Source organism: Chanodichthys erythropterus, chromosome 17 (genome assembly GCF_024489055.1).
Source record: "Chanodichthys erythropterus isolate Z2021 chromosome 17, ASM2448905v1, whole genome shotgun sequence".
Lineage (NCBI taxonomy): Eukaryota > Metazoa > Chordata > Actinopteri > Cypriniformes > Xenocyprididae > Chanodichthys > Chanodichthys erythropterus.
Window position 1 is genome coordinate 650501 of NC_090237.1, and position 18454 is coordinate 668954.

The window sequence follows — 18454 nt, forward strand, 5'->3', positions numbered from 1 at the left end:
AGACGCTTTACATTTTCAAAGGCCTCCTCTTGCACAGATCCCCAGTACCATACCGCGTCTCTCTTCAACAGCTCGTTGAGAGGTTGAATAACCTTGGAGAGATGAGGAACATACCTGCCCAGGAAATGAATCATTCCTAGCATTCTCCTTAGTTCTGATATCTTCTTCGGCTTTTCAAGATGCGTGATAGCTTTTTTGGCTGTGTCTGGGCATATGCCCTCCTTGTCTATGACATGTCCCAGGTACCTGAGCTGACTCTGCCATAACAGGCACTTTTCTTTGTTCAGCTTTAGACCAGCCCGGTCAATGACTTCCAGAGTCCTCTGCAGTCGCTGCTCATGTTCCTCTGGAGTGTTGCTAAATACTAAGATATCATCAATGAAAACTGCGACTCCTTCAAGGTCTTTGAGGATTGTCGACATTTCCCGTTGGAAGATTTCGGGTGCGCTGGTGATCCCGAACGGTAGCCTGCGGAAAAAATATCTTCCAAAAGGAGTAATGAACTTTGTTAGTTTAGCACAGTCCATATCCAGTGGCAGCTGCCAGAAGCCACTAGCAGCATCGAGAAGTGAAAAAACTTGGGCATGTGCTAGTCTAGGAAGTATGTCATCAACCGTTGGCAGCACAAACTTCTCTCTTTTTACAGCTTTATTTAGTTGTTTTAGATCAACACAAATTCTGATTTGCCCTGTTTTCTTCGGAACGGCCACCATAGGGGCGCACCTGTGATCTCCTCAATGACACCGCATTGTACCATTCTCTCCAGCTCCGCCTTGACCTTTGAAAGCAAGGGCACGGACACCCGTCTTGCAGTGTGCACGCTGTATGGTACAGCATCCTCTTTCAGGCAGATTTTAATGGGTTTTGTTTTTACTAGTCCCAGTTGAGATAAAGAAATAGGTTGAAGCTCTTCCAGCATCTTAACTAAACCCATTGCACTTGCTGTATCTCGACCAAGGAGATTGTTTACATGGCGACCAGTCACCACGAGCGCTTCAAAACTATACTGCTTATCTTTAAAGGTAGTCATAGCTCTGAACTTTCCTCTGCAGTGCAGTGTACCCCCGGGGCTCTCAAGTTTCACATTAACTTTGTTAAGTAGCGGCTTGTAATTCAAAACAAAGAAGGTTTTATCAGAAATTACACTTATGTCCGAACCAGTATCAATTTTAAAGTCTATGTTTGTGCTATGAATCCAGAATGTGACCATCCATGCTCCACTTTTGTCATCAATGTGAGTTAACTCACCCAGGAAATGCGTTACGTTGTTGCCCTCTTGTGGTTTGCTGACATCATGGATTTCTCGGGTTCTACAAACTGCAGCTAAATGACCCTTTTTCCTGCATTTGCAGCACTCAGCACTTTTTGCTGGACAAATTTCCCCTTTTCCATGATTTCTTCCACATCTTTTGCATTTCCACTCATTTACATGCTCTGTCTGATTTCGTTTCGAGCCACGGTGCGGTCTGCCTCTCTTGCCATAGTGGGTTTTTTTCCTGGCACCGGCCACCTCGCTGATTTGAGAACTAACGCTGGCAGCCTGTTCATTAACGTGTCCACGGACTTGCTCCGACTGCCTCACAAGCTCTATGGCATTTCTGAGAGTCAAGTCGGGCATTAACTGAAGCTTTTCTGACAGTTTTCTGTCCAGAATCCCAATCACGAGTCTATCGTGAATATTTTCGTCTTTGGCAGCACCAAAGTCACATGTGTTCACTAGCTCGTGGAGGCTTCGGATATATTCCTCGGCCATTTCACCTGGCTTTTGAGCCCTCATGTGGAATCGTGCACGCTCGTGAATAACATAAACTTTTGGTACAAAGTAGTCATCGAGCTTCCTGATTACAGTATCATAGTCCTCTCTTTCTTCCTCCCCGAATGTAAATGTCTGATACACATGTTCAGCTTCTTTTCCCATCGAATAAAGCAGCGTACAGACCTGAACTTCAGCCTCTTCTTTGTCCAGTTTGGTGGCTATCCTGTAACGGCGAAATATCTGACACCGTTCAGGCCATCGTTCAGGGTGACCAAAATCAAAACTGTCCGGGGGGCTGAAACTTTGCCATGGTGTTAACGGCGCTCCACTTCTGACACCATCTGATGTTTCAATAAATCGATATTAGTCTTTAACGTGTGCGCTTTAGTAACAACAGAGCTTTGGTGGAACACACCATGAACACACTAGCAGACTTGTGTTGCTTCCATTAGTTTTAAAACTGCCACTCAACTCTTAGCAAGCACTTGGTCGCCACCTAATGGATAAGGGACATATTACATATAACAACATTAAACTGTTTTATATCACATAAACCTCTTTTTTTCAGATTCAAACTTTCAGATTTGTGGTACGTACCACAGAGTAACATTTTCACATTTAGAAACTTATTTCAGCCACTGTGAGATCAATATAGAGCTGATTAAATCATGATGCATCAGTCTCTGTCACACTGGGTTGCAGGAAGGGAAACACAGAGGAAGAGAGTAAGTCTGAAATACTGGTTTAATAAACAATCCACAGGAAGACAGGCGGTCAGGTGCAACACACCATCATAGGACAGTGAAAGGACCAAGACTGAGTGAACAGGAGGAACTAAATAGCAAACATAACAAGGGTAATTAATGGGACACGGGTGATACAAATGAACTAATGATGACGGTAGATAATGATGGCTGGAAACTGAACAAAGGAACATGTGACAAATGAAAACAAACTGAAGTCCTTATGGACAGAAACTGAAACTAAACAGACTGTGACAGTCTCATCTAATAATGCAACAATTGTGAAGGCCTGTGGTTTCATGCAGGGCAAACTCTGAGTTCCTCTGCTTAAAAAAATTAATATTCTTGTGTATATGTTACAAGCTTATCCAGTTCAAATTAATTTATCAGTTATTACTACCGAAATAAATCTTTTTCATTGAACTGCTAGCTAGCAACAACATTTTTACTGAATCTAATGGGACGAACACTTAAGAAGAGACTTCACTGTGCAGGTTTTGCTCATTTCATAAAGCGTCATGGTGTTAGTAAAGCCAAACACAACAAAACCACAAGCTGCTTCTTTACCATAAAAAAACATAAAAACTCCATCAGAGAACTTCTCAGTCTGCAACATGACTAGGATGCAAAATATTTAAGAAAAGTTTATATTTAAAAATTAATTTTATTTGAAATAAATTCTCAATTTTCTGTTGATTATTGCGGCAAGCTGCATTGCACTCTTTTAGCAGTTAATATGCTATAACTGGCAGTTAGATAGATGGCAAGCACTAAAATTGTTCATGCAAAGTATAAATGAAGACATGAATTGGAGAAAAATATAAAATCACTTGAAGGCCATTAAATTGCGTCATGTAAAAATAACTATTACATTATGTTGAAATTAAAAACAAAATGTTTTCTGACAAAGCATAAACTAAAGCAAGAGAAAAAATGTTGGAACTGATGCACATGATAATATCAAAAACACTTTCAGTACTTTTAATAACAGCCTTAGAACTTTGTTATGGTCTCATTTGCTTTCTTGAACAGAGCACAGTTCAGATCATTTCTTATTCCAGTGCTGTTCAACACAAACACAGTCTCACACCAGAGATTTTTCTTGACGGCAGTGACTTTAAACGTCTCATAAGGAGGAATCAGCACCTCTTTCTCCTTAGAATGCTTAGAATATTTTGTCAGTTCAGCACCTTCACAAGTGCGGATTTCAAAACAAGATTTACTTCCAAAAGTTTCTGCTACTTTACGATCAAGAGAGGAGGATGCAAATAACCCAAAACGAACCTTTTTATTTTGAACATTCTTTTTAAATGTAATATTTGTACCACGAAAAGTTAGAAAACATTTATTTTGTGTTCTCTTCAGAATCTGTATTGCGTCTGTTAACAAAAAGTGAAGTGAATACCATTCGTATTTTTCCTTTTTGTATTGTTTCTTATCTTTCTGAACAGCATTATTAAAATTCTTATATATCTCAAAATCTGGGTTTGTGTACACATAAATGGCATTTAAATGATTAGTAGTCAAGCCGTCTCTTGGTGTCTTGTTTTTGTTTTTGTTTACAGCACGTTTCCAAGCAATTGAAAATTTAGATTTCGAGTCAGATGTTTCCTTCTGTAGATATTTAGTCTTCACCAGATTCGTCATGTCTTTCGTACAGCCTTTATATTGATCATCAACAGAATTCGGTGCCATATCCAGTGGAAATGTCTTTTCTTCACCAGCATCTCTGTGATCCTGCAGCGACAGGAATCATAATGATCACATCATCATCAGTGTTCATGTCTGTAATATTCACACTAGAACACAAGCTTACCTGTCCTAGAGCAGATGAAATGAGAAGAAGAGCTTCAATGATCAGCAGCATCTTGATTCAGTCAAATCCACCAAAATTTCCTGAGAATATTGTCTGTTTTTCAGGAGCTCAATGGAGAGAGGAGAAGACCAGAAAAATCATTCGCTCAGACAGACGACAGCAACTCTTCAGACAAACAGAATGAGGAAGGTGGGTTATTATATCACTGAAATGTCTTTGCTTGTGTGTTGAGATCGCTGAAGTGTGGTCACGATGCATCAGCTCCTCTGAACTGTTCTGCTAATGCAACACTGGTTAATGTGTGGTTTGACAAAAAACAAACCTGTCATGTCAGTGCCAGCAGAAAACAGGTGCGAGACCATGATGAGCAGATTCTGATCATGGAAATGTTCATGATTTTCTCCAGATTCCTGCAGGAGACACAAACTCATCAATCAGTTTAATCTTATTTTGGGCGACACTAAATAATAATTTACGCATCAGTTCCAAAGTAACCTTCCCAACACAGCTGCCTAGTTGACACGATCTCTGCTGACATTTCAGGGATATATTGTGGTCACGTCTGGGCGCAGGTCTACATCTGATCTGGATTTGGCCCATGTCCAGCTGACTAATTTAAACTCGGGATAACCAGAGAGACTAATATTAGTGCAGATGCTATTCTTGTAACGAGTACATCTGGTGTTATAGGAAGTGTTCCCGGTTCCGGCTGACCTAGCTTATAATATGCAGCCTAACAATCATTTAACTGATTTGAATTTAAAAAGTTGATAATGTGTTATGTGTATGCCAGGTTAAAGAGATGTGTTTTAAGTCTAGATTTAAACTGACAGAGTGTGTCTGCTTCCCGAACAATGCTAGGAAGGTTGTTCCACTGTTTAGGTGTCAAATAGGAGAAGGATCGACCGCCTGTGGTTTATTTTGATATTCTTAGGTATTATCAACTGGCCAGAATTTTTGAGATCACAACACGCATGAAAATACATTTTGCATAATGCTTTGGAAAGAGTAAGAGAGCGAGCTGTGAGGAACAAGGTTGCCACTGGTGCATTCGAGTCATGACACAAAGATTGTATTTACAAGTTAAATGCACATGAACACTTCGCAAAAAATGTCGAAAATATGAGTGAGAAGCTCTGGATTTTCTTTAAGACATTAAAAGGGCACCTATAATGCTGTTTTTTACAAGATGCAATTTAAATCTCAGGTGTCCCCAGAATGTGTCTTTGAAGTTTCAGCTTGAAATTCCTCACAGATCATTTATAAATCCATGTTGTAAATGCCCATTTCTGACTACAGTCAAGAACAGGCTGTTTTCATGCCTGTGTCTTTAAATGCAAATGAGCTGCTGTGCCCCGCCCCCTCTCCGCAATCACAGTTCCTGCCTCAGTCGGATTCTCTGCCAAGTACTAACAAGACATCTGCTTGTGTAAGCCCTCCTGTTCGAACCTTTGTGGTTTTCTCTGTGCATTGTGGCAATGACACTTGTTCTGTTCTTTAGACAGAGATGAAGACGAGCTGCTGCGCCATCACCTAACTTTATTTAACTACCACAGTAACCAAGCATCCACACTATATCATAACCTCATATATGTATAACATACACAATATGTTACATCCCCCTTCTTAAGTATGTTCCTTTATACTGATGCATAGAACTTCTGCACAAACTTCTAAACACAATATTTGAGTTTGATTTACCAAACTTTCAGCATAACTACAAAATTATTATTCAACACATTTTCACAAATGCATTTATACTCTATTGCATTTCAACTTATTACACATCCAACAATGCACATATATTGTATTAACTCTCAGTCTTTGTATTTTTCAGGTATTTTTACAATTCTTCCAGACCTTGTACGGTAAGCTTGCTCTTTCTCTACACTTTTATTACCATTTCTTATTGTCAAGTGCATTGCTCTGTGATGCATCAACCGACTGTCGACTATCAGTATCCATGTCAACGCTTTTCTCAAATGTTGAAGAGTCTGTTTCTTTTATTTTCCTTAAATGTCTACGATTTCGTCTGAACAGCTTTCCATCAGGAGTCTTTACTATGAAAGAACGTGGCTGTTCATGCTTTTCCAGAACAACAGCTGGCTTCCATGAATCTCCCTTTTGCATCCTTATTCCTTCTCCAGGTTGCAGATCAGGTAAGTATTTAGCCATCCTGTCGTAGTACTGCTTCTGTTTCTTCTGTCTCTGCTTAAGTTGCTTGTGCACTTGCGACATTGTCTCCGTGGTAAGCAATGCAGATGATGTTGGTAGCTTCGTCCTGAGACGTCTCCCCATCAGTACAGGTGATTGTGCAGGTGATAATCCTATCCCTTCCATTGGCGTGTTACGGTACTCCAGTTTGCTATGTACGGATCACAGTGACTACTCTGCGTTTTTCTCTGTTTGCACTGCTCTCTCAGCTTGTCCATTAGACTGTGCATAACCAGGACTGGAAGTCACATGCTTGAATCCCCATTCCTCTGGAAAACTTGCATACTGAGGTCCATCGTCAGATACTACTATATCTGCAATTCCATGTCTTGCAAAGATGGATTTCATTTCTCTGATGACTCCACAGCTTGTCATGTCTCTGAGTAGCTTTACCTCAATGTACTTTGAAAAGTAGTCCACACATAACAGAAATGCTGAACCATCATGGTAAAAAATGTCTGTACCAATTTTTTCCCAAGGTCGTCCTGGCACTTGAACAATGGCTCTTTTTGATTGTTGTTCCTGTTTTCATTGCAGGTAGCACATCTGGATACTGCATCCTCAATTTGTGTCGACATACCTGGCCAGTACAAAATGTCTCTGCCTCTTGCCTTGCATTTGACAATTCCCAGGTGTGACTCATGTATTTTGTTGATCATCTCCTGTCTTAGCTGATTTGTAACAATGAGCTTATTTGCTTTAAATAACAGACCATCTTCATAACTGATTTCCTCTCGAAATGTCCAGTATTGCTGTATTGATCGTGGCATCATAGATCGTTCTTTCGCCCATCCAGTCAGCACTGCCTTTCTTAACATTTGCATCTCTGCATCCTCTGCTGTTGCTTTTTTGAAAGCATCCAGTTTCTGTTCTGAAATAGGAAGTTGTGACGTAATCCAGATTTTCCTTCTGTTCGTGTAGATAAGCACGACTTAGAGCATCTGCTGTGTATAGTTCCTTACCAGGTTTGTACATCAGCTTCAGATTGTATCTCTGTAGTCGCAGAAGCATTCTTTGTAATCTCATAGGAGCCTGATGCAGCGGCTTCTTAAATATACTCTCTAATGGCTTGTGATCACTTTCAATCATGATTTCCTTTCCGTACACATACTGGTGAAATTTCTCACATCCATAAACTATGGCTAACAACTCCTTTTCAATTTGTGCATATCTACGCTGACAGTCGTTCAGAGCTCTCGAGCCATAAGCCACCGGCCTTCCTTCTTGCAGAATCACAGCTCCTATTTTTTCTGAACTGGAATCAATGTGACCGGTTTGCTCACATCAAAGAATTTCAAAGTAGGACTTTGAGTAACCAAATATTTCAGTTTTTCAAAATTTTGCTGTTGAGCTTCCTCCCCGTGCCACTCTGTCTCTTTCTCCAGCAATTTCCTCAAAGGTGCACTTGCACATTCCAGCAGCTTTATTAGCCTTTCATCATGCTCTTGAATGGAGTCTCCCCACACCAGCAAGTCATTGATGATATTTACCACACCTTCCAGTCCTTCTATCATCTGTGCAATGGATCTCTGAAAGACTTCTGACGCTGAGGATATACCGAAAGGTAACCTAAGAAAACGGTATCGCCCAATTGGCGTGTTCATTGTGCAAAGCTTTGAACTTTCATGATCCAGCTTTATCTGCCAAAACCCTTGATTTGCACAGAAAAGTACTTTGCCTTCGGCATTCTTGAGACCACATCTTCTACTGTCAGCATTGGATAATGCTCTCTTTTTATTGCCAGATTGAGATCTTTAGGATCCATACAAATGCGCATTTTCTTCGATGTAACTACAGTTCCCATGCTGTTACCCATTCAGTTGGCTCAGTTTGCTTTGCGATGACCCCCATCTGCTCCATTCTTTGGAGTTCTTCCACCACTTTCTCTCGCAGAGCTACAGGTATCCTTCTTGGCACATGCACAACTGGTTTGATATTTGGATCAATTTGTATGTGGTGTTCTCCTGGTAAACAGCCTAATCCTTCAAATAGATCATCAAAATCCTTGAGAATGTCACTGCTCTTTTCAATTTCATACAGTCTTTTAATCATGCCCATGTTTTGACATGCAGATCGTCCTAGAATGGCAGGTACATCATGCTTCATTATTTCAAACAGGATTTTGTATTTCTGTCCTTTGTACACACAATTCAGTGCTTTCCTGCCTTATGGCGCCATCTTGTGTCCAGAATGTGTAACAAGTTTGCAGCTTGACCTCTGCAGTCTCCTTGCTATGTTTAGCAACTTGTACACTCTTTCTGACATGACATTACATTCAGCTCCTGTATCCAGTGTCACTTTTACATCATTCTTGTTTATCTGGATTGTCTCGTCCCATTGTTCATCCTCCTTACTTGGGTTGATGGACATTACATTTCTTTCTTTTTCCATTGTACCAATAAACATGTTATCAATCACGTGCATTCTTTTACTCTGACTCTGCAGGTCTTTGGTATTACACATCTTTGCAAAATGATTTTTCTTCTGACAAGACTTACATGTTTTCCCGTAGGCTGGGCATTTCCTGTACTCGTGCTTGTTGCCGCATCTGCTGCATTCCTTTCTCACTACTGACTTCTGCTCTGATTTGGTGTCTCTTTTCTTTGGCTTCATGGATTCAACTTTGTGTACATTTACTTCATCATTGAGTGCTTTCATCTGACTCGACGTGATCTCGCTGGCCCTGCAAATGTCCTTTTCCAATGTGAGATCCGTTTCTCTTAGAAGTCTGCCTTTTAGTTGATCCTCTCTTATGCCACATACAATCCTACCACGAATTAATGAATCGTGCAGATCACCAAACTCACAGTCCTTTGCTTTGCTTTTCAGATCAGTGTTGTACATGTCGATTGTTTCTGCAGGCCCTTGCGATCTCGTGAAAAACACGTGTCTGATGTACAGTAGGTTTTTCCGAGGCTCACAGTAATATTTAAACTTGTCTTTTAGTACTTGTATTTTATTTCTCTCCTCTTCTGAGAACTCAAATGTATTACATACTTTTATGGCCTCTTCCCCGCCACGTGCAGAAATGTAGCACACTGCGCCGTCTCAGACTTCTCTGCTACTCCGCTAGCTAGCGAGAAAAGTTCGAACCTCTGTATCCAGTTCTTCCAATTTTCCGCGAGGTTACCCTGCAGAATCAACGGCGGTGGTGGCTGCAACTGTGCCATCCTCTTTTTCTGCGTTTATATCAGTTTTATTCTGACACCATGTTCTGTTCTTTAGACAGACAGACGAAGACGAGCTGCTGCGCCATCACCTAACTTTATTTAACTAACACAGTAACCAAGCATACACACGTGACTCTGGATGTCATTATATCAGATGACCACTAGATGTCGTCATAATCTCATATGTATAACATATACAATATGTTACAACACTTACAACAGGGTTTTTATGAGAACAGGGTTGAAGCTTTGTCAGAGTAAAACTGAAAAGGATGTGTGAACAAGTTTGAAGATGCAGAAAGGTGCATGACCTTAATGAGTTTTCTGTAAGAGGTGAATAATGACTTTAAACTACAGCAAAACTTAAGTAAATGATTTACACGTTTTGACCAGTAAATGACACTGTGTTCAGAATGCAGAAGTGCAAATGTAGAACTAGAAGCTTTGTCTGAAAGTTTGAAAGTTTAATAAGCTGTCTAGCATGTCACATCATCAGTGTTCATGTCTGTAATATTCATACTAGAACACAAGCTTACCTAGCCTGACGTGGTCATACTCAATTCTAGTCAGAATATGAGTCTGATACTGCTCCATTGGGCTTTGATTATGGGGTGTATTTCAACCGATCCAGGAAAGACCTCAATTGGATAGACCTACAACCAATCAGAGCTACAGAGTAAGTGACGTATGTTGAGCGCTGGCATAACCGCTGGTTATGTCTACCTCATCGTGCACGCCGAGTTGCATCGCCGTGATGGCCATTTCAGACTTGGGTAAAGTTGGTTTTATATTCGCACATTCGGACATCCGTATTCAATAGCCTTGTTAATCACACTACATTGGACATTCAGTGGACATTCACAAGTAAATATGCCATTAAAACAATACTTGCCTATTTTGATCGACTGTGAAAAATGTTGTAAGTTGACAATCGTTGGTTGTCAATATCATGTCGCTGCTTAAAATTCGCAAACATTAATTTATTGCACATTTATTGGAAAGTCTGAATTTATCAGAAGTCCGAATGTGCGAATATAAAACCAACTTTACCTAAGTCCATTTCGGTTGCTTCTTTCACTTGGTTCTCCATGAGTGCAACCAAAGGAGAAACCACAATGACCACAGGGTTTTCATTGCGCCCCATCTTCTTAGCAACCATCGGGGCCAGCTGATAAATCAAACTTTTGCCGAATCCCGTAGGAAGGACGGCAAAGACATCTTTCCCATCGACAAATGCCTTGATCGCGGTCCTCTGTTCCTCTTTTGAAATTAATGCGCTGTCGATATCTTCTATAATGGATGCGATGGCGGAATCTACACATCTCAGTTCTTCAACAACAGCCATCATTGTTGTAAACTAATTCAACCCAAGCGCTCTTTGATGACGTGGCCGATTACGTTTCTGGTGATAATCTGTCAATCATCGCCCTGACAATGTGATTGGTCTGAACAGTTTCTGTTCAGGCATAATTACTCCTCTACGGATCGAGTCCAGACCGAACTTCCCCTAAAAATGTTGTGGGCGGGGCTAAATTCGGCTGGCATCCAGGCTAAAGCTTACCTGTCCTAGAGCAGATGAAATGAGAAGAAGAGCTTCAATGATCAGCAGCATCTTGATCCAGTCAAATCCCTCAGATGATCCAGTGAAGAACAGATGCTGAAAGACAAGAAACACAACAGAGTTTCACAAATACTAAGTCCATTACTCCAATAGGATTATGTACACAGATTATCCTATGTTCATCACCTTGTGCTCTACTCCCAAATTTACCTGAGGAAAAAAAACATGAAACCCATATATTATCATTCAACCCCAATTGAGACATTTTGTAAAATGCAATAAAATAAAGAATCTGTAATTTGTATATTTGACAAAGGAACAAAGAAAGAATTTCCAGTGTTTTCACTGACAAATTTAAATGTATTTTGTAAATATAAACAAATGTTGATTTTGTTGGATGCAACACACTCCAAAAAAGTTGGGACAAAGGCATAATAAAAGTGAAAAGATTATAGAAAATCCAAGTTAAACTGTTTTGAAGCCATCCATAATTATCAGGTGAACTTACACAAGGAGAAATCTATACATCAGTTCTTTACAGAGAGGCCAATGAGTTCTCTAGGCCTGAGCTCAACTTAAATACTCCAAAGACAGTGGAAATGGGAAAACACACATCAAATTTTCAGTGGCCAAGACAAAAGGGACCAAACTTTCATCAAGTGCAAAAACAAACGTCTGTCATGTATATGGGTGCATCAGTGTAAACAGCATGTACAACATACATATGTGTGAATGTACTATTGATGTGGAGACATATATTGGGATTGTACAGAGACATCAAGATGACATCATTCATGGGAAGTCCATGGTTATTAGATTGAAACAATGCCAGGTCTCATTCTGCATGGTTTGGTAAACATGTGGATGTGACTGACTGGCCAGCAGATCTGTAATGATCTTGAAAACGTATGGCCCTTCATGAAAAGGAGAATCAGACAATGGTTATGGACCAATGAGCAGCTGAAGTCTTCTATCAAGTGAGTTTAGGCAAAATTTTGCTTGCAATTAGCATTCCCAATCCCCAAATGTGCAATTAAAAGGAAAGAAGGCTGGTATTGCTATCATTGTGGGGATTATTTGGTCCTCACAACACATGGTTTACCTGGATCTCACACACACACACACACTATGGGATTGTCAGGCCCGCCAAATAGGCCCAACGGCGGTTTTCCCACAGGACGGGGAAGGTTTCTTGCGCGTTCTGTCTTTTTAGTGTGGCAAGGTAGTTTAATTCCAATTAAACTCTTATTTGACTCCATGTTATTATGACCCTGAATTTAGTTTAGAATGCCAATTGATTATTGACCATTTATGTTTATAATTTATCACCTAGACATTTGAATATTGTATTTAACTCTTTACTCCTATTGTTCTCGTTCATTCGGTTCTCAGTGTCGCACAGGGTCCTCGCACTGGCCATTCATTAATATGCGGGCCCACGATCACAAACTCGCCAGTCTTGGTCACTAGACAGAGGTAACTGACTATACTATTTAGAAGGCCACTTTCATGCTGGCTCTATCTAAAAGTATTTCCTTAGTCCCCATAGAACTGTATACACTTGAATTAAAGTAACACTAACTCTAGTCAGAGGTCATAACCACTACTACAGTTAAGCCGACCAATATTACTTCTCTTATAGTAGCTTTGGTTTGGTTATGCCATGCTTTGCCATGTACACTTAGATAGAGTAACATTACAATAAACAGAGGTAAGGCTCACCCTATTTAGGTTGGTCGATCAACATTTTGTTGTCCTAAACGGAAATTCCCTTTTAGCCTTTACAGTCTAAGTACACTTGAACTAATGCCAAGCGTTAGTCGGAGCTCTAAAATCACAGTTAGTGTGCCCTATGCTCCACTCAACTGGACTTTAGTCTGTTACTAACCTGACGCAGATTTGCGGTAATCAATAATTTCAGAGTAAGACAGAATAAAATCAAATGTGACAATTTATTAGTCAGGTAAATGTATCATGCCAGTTACATAATCAGTTCAAAGATAATCAATGCAAAACATCAAATGCTCAGAAATAGAGTAAGATGCATACCTGGACACTCAGCAATGTGGGCTCCATCTGAATACAGAGTCGCCCCGAGCCTTTTGCAACATTTCTTTGAATACTCAGACCAAAACAAAACATCCCCCAATGTGGGGCATGAACTTACAATCAGAATTTGCATTGACTAGGGTCAGAGACCTCAGGGGTTCGCACCTTGCTATGGAACAGGAGGTAATTTTGATGAAAGACCCTGGGAAAGGGGCACACCCACAGTTGGAACCAAAAGCCCCGTTTCCACCGCAGGAACTTTACCCAGGAACTAGGGACTTTGGGCTGGTACTCGGTGTGTTTCCACCGCAGGAACCAGGAACTAAAAAAAGTTCCGGGTAAAATTTCCCCCTCAGAAAAGTCCCTGATGGCGAGGTGGTACTTTTTCAAAGTTCAGGAACTTTCGGGGGTGGGACTAGGCGCTGAACATGCTGATTGGTCGGATTCACGCCGCATTTGATTGGTCAACTCCACGCAGCAGTAAATTCCATAATAACATTCTTCACAACTCTGGATAATTTTGATTGATTGTTTTCTTACCAATCTTGTTCTTTCTGCCCGATGGCGCGCGTTCGTCCCAGCCATCTCACGGTCGATGTCGGCAATTGGTGATAAGACACGTTGTCTCATTTTATATCGAGAATTACGAGCTTTCTGTATACGCTTTACTATCAGTGCTCGTCTGTTTTCTGCCGTTTAGTTCATTATTTCTTTAGTAAACCAATACACCATGAGAGGAAAGCAGCATTCCTTGAATCTCCTCCATACTGCTTTTTCTGTCGCACAAGAATGATTACGGTCCGTCACTGACAGGAAGAAACAGTTGCGCGCAGTACTACGTCACCGGACAAATTAGCCTAATCTTCACGGTACTTTAGACCGCGTGGAAACGCAGAAGGCAACAGCTCTGGGGGGGACAAAAAGTTCCTGGGAGAAAAGTTCCTGGTACAATTGTTCTGGGTAATTTCGGTGGAAACGCGGCTAAAGTATCTCTAAACTCTCAAAACCTTTAATACCTTTGGTTTACTTCCATGTAGACGAGACCATTGTACTAGTTGCACTGAGACATTTCAAACGATACCAAACATGACTGTTAATTCACTAGCATTGACAGAACATTATAATTGTATATAATCTTTTTAAGTGAACTGAGTGATGGGAAGAATGTGTAAAGGGAAGGAAGTGGGGGAGAAGGAGCAAATGTGAAGGAAGGACAGGATGGAAAAAAGCTTTCCAGCAACTTCAACTGTGGGGTGTGGAGACAAATTCAATTCAATGCACATTTATTTGTATAGCACTTTTCACAATACATATCGTTTCAAAGCAGCTTTACAGAGAATGCATGTCAAAATTACAATATTAGGTCCCACTTCATATTAAGTGGCCTTAACTACTATGTACTTACATTTAAATTAATCATTTGATACAGTGCACTTATTGTGTACATACATGTTTTTACATTGTACTTATATTTTAAAAACACCTGCATGTAATTACATCTGTAATTAATTTCTGTAATTACATTTATAATTACACTGTTGACCCATGCCTTACACCTTACCCCTACCCTTAAACCTACCCATACCACCAAAGCTTTCCCTAACCTTACCCGTATCCACCTCAATAGCAGCAAATGTGTTTTGCAATTCAATATGAACCCAGTAAGTACATTGTGCTTATTTTTGATGCAAGTAAGGCCACTTAATATAAAGTGGGACCCAATATTAGAAGCAAATAATGTAATAATTTGTGCAATTAATTTACAAACACTGTTAGCATTTAATTTTAAGGTAGAAGCAATGAGCTCCTGGAAAAATGAAATACATCAACAATAATTAGGATATATAGAAATTTGGGAATGTGCATGTTGCATCTTCTGAGGTCTTCGCAGGAGTTGGCGCCGTCTCTTCACAGGTGATGGTCATCTGAGGTCTTCTTAAGAGGCTGGATCCAAACTGAAGCTGATGTCCTCTCTAGTCACCTCAGGGCGGGTGTCCCGAGGCAAAACAGAAAAGCAAATAGAGAATAATTAGCGTAGCTGCTGTTCATAACATTAAGCACAGAGAGTCATGTGCAATTGATCTGATATGAGATGCATTATGTGAACGCTTGGCTAAAGAGATGTGTCTTTAATCTAGATTTAAACGGGAGAGCGAGTCTGAGCCCCGAACATTATCAGGAAGGCTATTCCAGAGTTTCGGAGCCAAATGTGAAAACGCTCTCCCTCCTTTAGTGGACTTAACTATCCTAGGTACAACCAGAAGTCCAGAGTTTTGTGATCTTAAAGAGCGTGAAGGATTGTAGGGCGATAGAAGATCGGAGCTAAACCATTTAGAGCCTTATAGGTCATTAGCAATACTTTATAATCGATACAGAACTTAATAGAGATATAGTGTAGAGATGATAAAAATGGTGTTATATGATCATATTTTCTTGACCTGGTAAGAACTCCAGCAGCTGCATTTTGTACTAATTGTAGCTTGTTTGAGGAAGCAGCTAATAATGCATTACAGTAATCTAGTCGAGACGTCATGAAAGCATGAACTAACTTTTCTGCATCAGAAACAGATAACATATTCCGAATCTTAGCAATGTTTATGAGGTGGAAGAAGGCTGTTTTTGTAACATATGAAATATGATTTTCAAAGCACAAGTTGCTGTCTAATATAACACCAGGTCTTTAACTGTCGAGGATGGAGTAACAGAACATCCTTCTAAATGCAGATTGTAGTCTGAGAGAGAGACAAATGGCTGTTTGTGCTGTCCATATCTCAGGAGATCAATGTATCTGAGGTTCTGTTTATCTTACAGGATAATTTTAAAAAGCCAACTTCCTCATACCTTGGCTTAATTATTACCATTTGGTAATGAGCGACTGCCTTTACTGATCTCTCCTCATTGCTCCTGAAAATAACAAGGTAAATTTGGAGGTAAAGTAAAAGACTCTAATAGTAAACATACAGTACTCCTGAGGGATTTGACTGAATCAAGATGCTGCTGATCATTGAAGCTCTTCTTCTCATTTCATCTGCTCTAGGACAGGTAAGCTTGTGTTCTAGTGTGAATATTACAGACATGAACACTGATGATGATGTGATCATTATGATTCCTGTCGCTGCAGGATCACAGAGATGCTGGTGAAGAAAAGACATTTCCACTGGATATGGCACTGAATTCTGTCGATGATCAATATAAAGGCTGTACGAAAGACATGACGAATCTGGTGAAGACTAAATATCTAGAGAAGGAACTGTCTTACTCGCCTGAATATCAAAAAGCTTGGAAATTGGGTGAAAAGAATGCCACGGCTCCAGAAGACAACTTGACGAAGAATAATTCAGTTGCCATTTATGTGTACACTAACTCAGCTTTTAAAGTATACGCTGATTTTAATAATGCCGTCCGCAATGGCAAACAAAACTACACAGACAAAACCTTCATGTGGCATTCACTTCACTTTCTGTTAACAGACGCGATACAGATTCTGAATAAAACACAAAACAAATGCTATTCCACCTATCGAGGAACAAATGTCCAATTTAATAGAGATGTTCTGAACTCAGCGATTCGTTTCGGCTCATTTGCATCCTCTACTCTTGATCGAACAATAGCAGAAGGTTATGGAAATGTTTCTTGTTTTGAAATCAAAACTTGTGAAGGTGCGAATCTCACTCAATACTCAAGGTTTCCTGAGGAGGAAGAGGTGCTGATTCCTCCATATGAGACGTTTAATGTCACTGCCGTCAAGAGAAGAGAAAATCACAGTGATCTCTGGTGTGAGACTGTGTTTGTGTTGAACAGCACTGGAACAAGAAGTGATCTGAACTGTGCAGTATGTGACGGTGGAAACCGGGTTGCTTTTGTGAACGTTTTACTAACATTAACTTTACTTTGCAAAGTGCTAACCAGTTAACTTGCATGCATATAGCAACTGCATGTATCTCATTGTTATTAAACAATTATTGTTTTTGAAATGCATGTAATACTCCAAGTGATCTTGTTATATAAACACGTATATTTTTTGTGAAATGTTGCAACACGCTCTAACATGTAACATGACTATATGACAGCTTAACTTTTGACTTGATTCTGATCTAATGATAAAGAACAAACTAAAATATTGTATCAATAAAAGCTATTTATTAATTAAAAGATGTACTGTGGTGCTTGACAGTTATGTCAACCATAAATAGTTATGAAAAGTACTACTGTAACACACACTATAATAATTAGTACACTTTGAGGCCATGGTTGCGAGCTCTGAATGCACTTGTTCAGTGTGGTCACAGCGCCACCTGCTGGTCATTGTCTACAAAAAACAATAAAAAACACCCGAATTAGAGGTAATATTCTCATAACTTTGGCAAGGTTCTCTCAAATTTATTTTATTAAACATTTAGAATGACAATTAACTTCAAATGAATACGTGTGCTTCACTGACTTCTTACATAACAATTATACATTTGAAAAACTGTCAAATATGCACTAAACTAACCTTATACTTTACTCCCAAAATTACCTGTGAATATTGATGTCTGTTTATTTTTTTTTTTTCAGGAGCTCAATGATGAAAGCAAAGGATCAGAAAAGTAATTCACTTAGTCAGATGATAACGACGTTTGAAACTAAGGGAAGAGGAAGGTAGATTGTTTTATATGGCTGATTATATGCATGTTGTGGGATATAACAGCTGAAGTGTGACTGTGATGTATAAAATGTTTAAAATATTGAGCTCATCATGATGCAGTTCTTGTTATGTTTGACTTCAGAACACACAAGCTTACCTGTCCTAGAGGAGATGAAATGAGAAGAAGAGCTTCAATGATCAGCAGCATCTTGATTCAGTCAAATCCCTCAGATGATCCAGTCAAGAACAGATGCTGGAAGACCAGAAACACAATAGAAGCTCACAAATACTACATTTATATCATATTATAGAATATGTGCATACAGTAGATTTGCACATTGACCTTGTACTTTAACCCCAAACTTACTTGAATATACTGTTATCTGTTTTGTCAGACTATGAGTTTTTGTTTTTTTCTTTCAGGAGTTCAGAATCAATGACAAGAAAAGAGAAAACACACAGATGAGGAGGATGAAGTTGCTTTTTATAACACTAATAATGTGTGTGTGTTCTGAGGT

At 39.7% G+C, this 18454-nt stretch overlaps 2 protein-coding genes across 16 annotated transcripts; one reads left to right on the plus strand and one right to left on the minus strand.

Moving 5' to 3' along the window:
• Positions 1-2493: 2493 nt before the first annotated feature.
• On the minus strand, positions 2494-13514 carry LOC137004573 (GPI-linked NAD(P)(+)--arginine ADP-ribosyltransferase 1-like). 14 transcript variants are annotated; one of them, XM_067365028.1, is made up of 5 exons: positions 12983-13111; positions 11261-11356; positions 4638-4725; positions 4316-4408; positions 2494-4236 (listed from the first exon to the last, which is right to left on the minus strand). In XM_067365028.1, exons 4-5 carry the CDS (start codon positions 4364-4366, stop codon positions 3493-3495), a joined length of 795 nt encoding a protein of 264 aa, XP_067221129.1. In that variant the 5' UTR covers positions 4367-4408; positions 4638-4725; positions 11261-11356; positions 12983-13111; the 3' UTR covers positions 2494-3492. The 14 variants fall into 14 exon arrangements, with proteins under 14 accessions (XP_067221129.1, XP_067221128.1, XP_067221123.1 ...); XM_067365027.1 differs by having other exon boundaries at positions 4316-4422; XM_067365022.1 differs by lacking the exon at positions 12983-13111 and adding an exon at positions 13310-13514 and having other exon boundaries at positions 4316-4725.
• Positions 13515-14881: 1367 nt separating this feature from the next.
• On the plus strand, positions 14882-18232 carry LOC137004571 (ecto-ADP-ribosyltransferase 5-like). Of its 2 annotated transcripts, XR_010892145.1 has the most exons (3): positions 16301-16351; positions 16431-17950; positions 18079-18232. XR_010892145.1 is itself a non-coding variant. In XM_067365015.1 (2 exons), the coding sequence occupies exons 1-2, from the start codon at positions 16301-16303 to the stop codon at positions 17220-17222; spliced, it is 843 nt and encodes a 280-aa protein (XP_067221116.1). In that variant the 5' UTR covers positions 14882-16300; the 3' UTR covers positions 17223-17417. The 2 variants fall into 2 exon arrangements, 1 of the variants encoding a protein (XP_067221116.1); XM_067365015.1 differs by lacking the exon at positions 18079-18232 and having other exon boundaries at positions 14882-16351; positions 16431-17417.
• Positions 18233-18454: the final 222 nt, after the last annotated feature.